Source organism: Nilaparvata lugens, unplaced genomic scaffold (assembly GCF_014356525.2).
Source record: "Nilaparvata lugens isolate BPH unplaced genomic scaffold, ASM1435652v1 scaffold5389, whole genome shotgun sequence".
NCBI lineage: Eukaryota > Metazoa > Arthropoda > Insecta > Hemiptera > Delphacidae > Nilaparvata > Nilaparvata lugens.
In genome coordinates, this window is record NW_024091238.1 from 4,976 (window position 1) to 12,486 (window position 7,511).

At 33.9% G+C, this 7,511-nt stretch overlaps 1 protein-coding gene across 1 annotated transcript; it reads left to right on the top strand.

Annotated features, from left to right (window-relative positions):
- Nucleotides 1-1,757: 1,757 nt before the first annotated feature.
- LOC120355965 lies at nt 1,758-7,296 on the top strand. The gene is made up of 3 exons (XM_039444736.1): nt 1,758-1,945; nt 3,591-3,697; nt 6,959-7,296. The coding sequence occupies exons 1-3, from the start codon at nt 1,852-1,854 to the stop codon at nt 7,070-7,072; spliced, it is 315 nt and encodes a 104-aa protein (XP_039300670.1). The 5' UTR covers nt 1,758-1,851; the 3' UTR covers nt 7,073-7,296.
- The last annotated feature ends 215 nt before the right edge of the window (nt 7,297-7,511 follow it).

Consider the following 7,511-nt stretch of genomic DNA (forward strand, 5'->3'; position numbering starts at 1 on the left):
ACGCCAATTTATGTTCCCCAATGAATTAGCAACTGTTTTTCTGTAAGTAAAACTTTGAAAGGTCAATTTAGGGTTGCCCTTGTTAGTCTTTCCAACAATAAACTCAACCCCTTCAGCCATTCCTCCCTATCCCCTGACTCGTTCAATATGAGGTTCTGATAATAAAGTGATTGTGTAGTTGAAGAAAAAAAATCAAGAAAATTTTACTGTAAGACTGAAAATATTCTACATGTACTAGAGAGTAGGTAGACTAGTTGTTTATAGTGTACGACGTAAACTAAAAGAGTAAAGAGTGTAAAAATCCTTTTGATATTAAGTATTCAATTGATAATAAAGTATGAATATTATTGGAATTATGTCATGAATTGATTATTTCTATTCATTAATCATGAATATGATGATTTAAATTATAAGTTCAGAATTCTGTGCGGTATGCTGACAATAATATTTTAAGAAGAAAAAAAAAGATTAATGAGAGAGCTCTTCAAAACAAACAAGTTTAACGCTAGTAAAGGGAAGGATTAAGAAGATTAATCGGCTAGAGAAACAAATAAAATCTTATCACTAGAATGTTGAAGATGATATATCTCAGTGAAAGTCTGATAAGGAGTCTAAATGTGCACCAAGCAAGGAATCACGCAGCAGGGTTGACTCTCTTCGTTCTGCAGCAAGGATTACTCATCATCATCAAGCAAGAAATTAGTTCCGTATCATTAGATCCAACTGGGTATCTCAATCGGTATATCATTCATCCACACAGACACTTCAGATCGAATAAGTTTTTATTGGTTCAATGTAACAAAATATTGATATTGACAGTGCAGAGAAACCAACAATGTCCGATGTACACGAATTATTATATTTTTCATCTCATTCAAAAGTTCATTTTCAATAGATAGGTGGACGCAACGATCATTGAACAAGCAACACGGTATTAGATATTGTTGCACACCCAGCTTTGGGTTCAGGCAACTGAATATTCCTTTGAGCAGCCTCACTACAACGTGTTACTTGGTACCGACGTCAAACAAGATTCTTATTACAGGTGGTACAATTTCATCCCTCAAGTTTGTTTCAGGGAGGTCAAAGTTCAATCCGCTCCAACCAACTCACAATCACCGGCTTCCTTGTCTCTTTCTTGTAGGTTAGGAAGTAATTATCAGCAATTAGACTTAAGTACGTCTCTCTTCAGGCAAAACTATTAATGCACTCGTAGAATCACTTCCCAATATTTAAAAATCACTCACTTAGAGGGTAAGACTCACAAAATAACTACATAATTCACAAAAACAGACAGACGAACTTTCGAGTACACCACTCGTAGCAGCCAGTGCTACCAACTCCAGGTGTAGTATACACCAACATAACACTAAAAATAGGAATAATATAAGAGTCGAGTATAGCCAGTGTACAAGTTCCCAAAAAACTGGCAATACATGTTAATAAAACTTTATAACTCTTTGCCTGAAAATATCAAAAGAATGAGCTTTAATAGTTACTGTAAATATTTAAAAAAGTATTAGTAAATGAAAGTTGAAGATTTCTTTATAATAGATTTTTAAACTGATGTTTCTGTGTTATTAATGACGTTGTTGTAACATTTTAATGTTGTGTGACAATAAATGATTTGATTTTGATTTTTTGATTTTGATATTATTAACGCATAGCCTAAGTTAAATTGTGTACGGTATATAAAATCATTTTATTTCAATTTACTTCCCAAAGTGCTATGCCCAACAACTTTTTCCTCTGCGCGGCTAGAGCCATCGCTAAGGGATTACGCCTTTAGTGAACAATTGTAGAAACCAACTGATTAACAACTTCTAAACTTGAATTATTCTTCTTTATAGAATGAAGTGCAAGAATATTCCGGCTGAGTTCCATCGTGAAAGAGTTGGCGTTGCATCTAGTGCAGATGCTCGATTCACCCATAACAAGATCGAAGGTAAAGGTCTAATTTCTTTTTCATTAAAAATTACCATATAACGCAAGCGGCAAATGTCACGTTGAATATTATAAGATACAGTGTAGGCTATAACAAGGTCCATAAACAATAAGGATCCGACTTGAACAATTTCGATCAACTGCAATAAATTTATGATGGCGGCTAAAATGGCGAAAATGTTGTCAAAAACAGGGTTTTTCACAATCAAATTTATACCTAAAATAGTCATCGATAAGCTCTATCAGCTGACACAAGTCCCACATCTGTAGAAATTTCAAGAGCTCCGCCCCATCTATGCAAAGTTTGATTTTAGATTCCCAATAATCAGGCTTCAGATACAATTTAAACACAAAATAAGTGGGAAAGATTGAGAATGAAAATCTCTACAATTAATGTTCAGTGAAATGTTCACCTAAAATTGAAGATAAGCTTGAAATTCAAGAAAATGTTATTATTCAATTGCAAACTGTTGGCCACTGTTGATTCTATTAATCATTCACTATGAAGAGATAGCAGATCTCCAGCGTTATTGTCCTGTCACCAGCTGGCTCAGATCTTTGGATAATAGACTTGAGATGCGCGTGAACACTAGCGTCAGGTGATCAATAATTTTCATAATAGCAAAGAAAAGTTGTGTGAGTGCGCCACACTAGATTTTCACATCAATTTTCACTGGATCCAAACTGCTCTCGTAGATATGAACCACTAGAAGTAAGGAAAAAGTTGAATTTTCTTGGTATTCACATTGTTGAAAAACTGACCCGGAAGATCATATCAATTACATCACAAATAAAATAAATAGAAATTCCTACATTCTCAAAAGGCTTTCCAAATATTTAACTGAAGATCGGCTTCTTCTGATTTATTATGGAATCATGTACTCTCATCTAGCCTATGGTATAATATGGGGAGGAGCTGCCAATAAATACATGAATAGACCTTTTCCCGTTCAAAAAAGAATATTGAGATATATTTTTAGACTAGGATATAGAGACTCTTAAAACTATAAAATATTGACAGTTTATGCTCTCTACATATATAAAACCATAATCTTCATCCACAAAAATCTACATAAATTGACTGCTTCAAGTGACATACATAGCAAGAACAGTAGAAACTCTAAATTTTATCACAGGATAAGGGTAAATAAGAAACTAACAGAGAATGATTAATTTATTAAGGTGTCATATTTTTCAATAAATTGCCAGAGCACATCAAATCCCTGAAAGGCAACCAATCAAAATCTCAATTAAGAAAGATCTTGGGAGACAGGCCGATATATAGTAGGCCTATTAGTGACTACTAATATCGATCATATTACTATATGATATTGTATATTATATAATATTACCATATTAATAATATATTCTTTATATTTATTTAATTTATAGATTCATTTGCATCTGTACGTTTTCATTAAAATGCTCTACGTTTACAAATAAGCCATTGACAGATTTCCAAACTGTTTCCTGAAATTGGAGTTCGTTGCTCATCATGACAATTTCCTCACTTTTGACAGTTCATACACTTTTATAATTTATTAAGTAAGGAGCGCACTGAATAGATGGATCTACAAGAATAATAATTAGATTAAATTTCTTTAACAAAACACAATTTAACCCATGCTGTATAACTCTTTTTTCAGAATGGATTGATAATCTTGATATTCATGCTTATGGCAGGCTCTATCTTGAAATAGTAGATGCTCCTCCAGTGCTCTATTTGGATTTTCTATCAATACTAAGCTTGAAGGTGAGCGTTGGACTGAATACATATTTTTGCCCATCAAATTTATAAATTAGTTCAATCATCAAATTTATAGATTGTTCAATCATCAAATTATAGATTGTTCAATCATCAATTATTGGTCAATCTAAATTAGAGCACAGATGATGCTCACATGAGCTTGTCACACATGTTCCATCAAAACTCCAACAGTGTCGGTTTGTTGGGGTTTTAGACATAGTCTGTTTAAAAAACTATTTTAAAAATTTTAGTCTGTTGCTGACATATTATCTCAAGCTTATTCAAATGAGAATTTACAAATTTACTCATATGTTTTTAGAGATGTCTGCCGAATTTATGTTTGAGGTCCGCTTCCTTAGCGTAATATTCCAATATATCCATACGATCCAAGGGCCAAGCCACATGAGGCGTTTTTCAGACGAGTCGGCAGGGCAGGAAGCTCACCGATTGGCTAATTATCAGCTGATTCCGGAACGCCTACCCAATCAGTCAATCTGAGAGCTTCCTGCCCTGTCGACTCGTCTGAAAAACGCCTCATATGGCTTGGCTCCAAATCTTACGAACGGCACGTTAATCCTCGGTTTCTTTCTCTCTTCAGTGATATTGTTATGTTGGTATTAAGCATCTACTTGATGCAGTCATTATCCCTCACTACTTAACGTATTCAATAGAAACGATACTTTGATTACTCACGTTACTTCATTTAGTACTTGGTACTCAAATGCATCTGATTTCCGGTAACCACACATTATTAAAATAATTTTCAGATTTGAACTGAACTTTTGCATTTTGCTTGCAAAAACTAATAACGCTACGTAACTAGCACTTGGCAGCAGACTCAAGTTAGGCGGCCATGTTTGTGGTTCTATAACTTGACAAAAATTCACGTTCTGGCCGCATGGATCACAGGGCGTTTGGTGGGAATGATATTTAACTGTTGAGCTCTGTGAAAGTTGCCCCCCTATCGCTTGTTGGTGTCGTATGATATGAGATCGGAGGTTGAAAAAGATGACCCTGGTATAATCCTGCTTACAAACAATAATAATTCATTCTCTTCAGCGACCATACAACTTCCTATAGTGAGGTCCACGTTATAATGGCAGTGTTTGATTAGCAATGGTATTGCTATCCTTGTCTATCATTCAATAAAGCAAATAGCGCTATCTCTTTCTCGCTTTACTCTGTTGCCAGATCGTCTTTTAACAATGTAGAATTAATAATAAATTAACAAAATATTTCATCTTCATCATTAAAATTCAGTATGAAATTATTGGAAAATATAATTTTGTGCTTAATAAAATAAAATTGATTATTTCAAACAAGAAATAAGTTAAATATTATATCAATAACCTGTATTAGCTACCGTCTATAGAAGGCATTGACAAGACAGAGGATCGGCAACGTTGTTTTGCTATCTTTCTCCACTGCCATTATAACGTGGACCTCACTATAGAATGGTTGTGCATATCATAGAAAATATATGAGCAGTGATGAACGAGAGATGATGGGTGAGCTCATTTAGCTTACTACATCCTAACAAGAATTATTTCTTTCCTACTGTAATCACAACTCACAAAATTTCATTCAGTTGGCAGTGTCAAAAGTGAAATCTTTTTACAGTTTTTGGATATCTCATATTGAAGTTTGGAATGTAGTTTTAATTGTCTGTATTGTGAATATTTCATACTCATATTGTTTGAAATGTAATAGTGTGATATTGAGTGGATATAATTGTAGTTATTTTTTTCTGTGTATCTTATATTCTTTTGCAGGTTATTGAACTGAAAGAACTTTGATTTTTACCTTATGTTGAACCTTGAGTTTTTAGTATGAGAATTGACCATGTTTTTATTGAATTTGCTAACTTGTTGCTTAGTTGTCGAAATTAAAGCAATTTTCGTGCATTTTTAAATACAATTTCAATTTCATGTCGAAAAAGCTTCTTTATTTGGAATTTTACGAACGTTGACCTTTTTGCAGCTTTGGCTTTTCCACTGAAAGTTATGCTCAACGCTAGTGGAAGGGGAATAATTTTCAGTGAAAAGGCCACAGTCCTAATTGAGACGTTACCGGAAAACATCGTGTAACGGTGTGCGAGCCTCGGTCCTCTGAATGGGTCAATTTCCCATTCAAGGGACAAATTGACAAATTTCAGTTATCAGTAATTTTTATCTATATAAATAGGAAATCAAATTTTATAGAGTTAGTAAGAGAAGAATCAGGAAATAATTTGTGCGTGTGAGCTCAAGTATAGTGAATTTTCTTAAATCGTATGTGAGTGTCTCTGAAGAATCCAAGTTTAAATTGTTAAAATGGTGAGTGCCAAACTCTTGTTGTTTTCTTATAAGCTTATAGCTCAAAATTCAGTTTCATAGAATGACCGAGGCCCAAACCTACAATAGTTGCAGCAAGTTAGCAAGTTCCCAAGTATTGAAATTAAAAATTGAATATGTCTTCTTGACCTGAATTGATTGCTGAATAACTTTGTTTTGTTTGAAAATTTCAAATGTGACATGATTCTATTTATTAGTTTTGATTAGTTTAATAAGCCTGACAAAGTCGAATATTATGAATATTTTTCATTAAAGTTCCTGGCTCGTAGTTTCTAGTTGCTTAACTAGGTGACAATTGAATAATGATAATAATCTGTGCATTTGTCACTATAAGCTCCTAAACCAATCAAAAGAGATTTCATAGCAGTATAATTTTATAAAATATTATTGAAGAGAAGAAACACCCCCTCGATATACCTCGCACAGCAGTAGTATAATGTCTATCGAACCACATGCATTTTTATATATTTCATATTTTGGAAAATTAACTAAGTCATCGTATAGAGAGATTCTCAGCTACATAATTTTATGTACGGTGTGAGTTGAAGAGGCTTATAAATAACCATAGCCACTTCTAATACAAGGCCCCGGCCTACGATATTGCAACGTCGCAGTGTAGGCCTAGAATCTAATACATGATTGGTAAAAAGATTTTTTAAAATACCAGCTGATCTTTTTCACCAATCATGTATTAGATTCTAGGCCTACGCTGCGACGTTGCAAGGCCGGGGCCTTGTATTAGAGGTGGCTATGATAAAACCCTCCACCGGTTACAAGAAATATTCATATATTGAATATTTTTCATATTCAATATTTAATAATTTCAGCACTTATATGCCTTGTAATGAAGTAATAACAAATTTCATTAAAAGCTTATTATTCCTTGGTATTTTGCTGTTGTTTCTGATCGCTTTTTTCTCCTGTAATAAACCAGTTGAACTGGTTTGTCGCCGCTTCAACGGAACTTGCTATTATACCACACAACCAAGAATATCACCATCTATTTCACTTGACTATTCCGTATGGATTGGTGATTTATACACTTTGACTGTTCTGTACTGTATGGAATTTGAGTATTCATAAGAATGACTTGTCTTATACTCCCTCCTGAAGTCTCCAAGACGAAATCTTGAAAAAAATCTAGTCTATACACCAGGCTTCATCATAGATTACTTCTGCTCAGACTTGGATTACCATGCTATAATAAGTCAATTGATAACATCTCCGATATGTCAATAATCCTCATTTTATAGTAAACCCTTGAGATTGAAGTGCTAGATATTCATCTAGTGCTAGATACTTGAAAAGGTGATGGTCAACCCGAATTTATGTTTCTTGAATTATCTTTGTTCGGTTGTGAATCACCCAGAATTGTGCATGGGTTTTTGCCAGATCAATGCGAATGAAGTTTACCATAAAAATATTTTAAGGGACGGTTTCCGAGCTCGGGATTTATCTAAGTTCTAGACTTTAAACAGCTGGAGTCA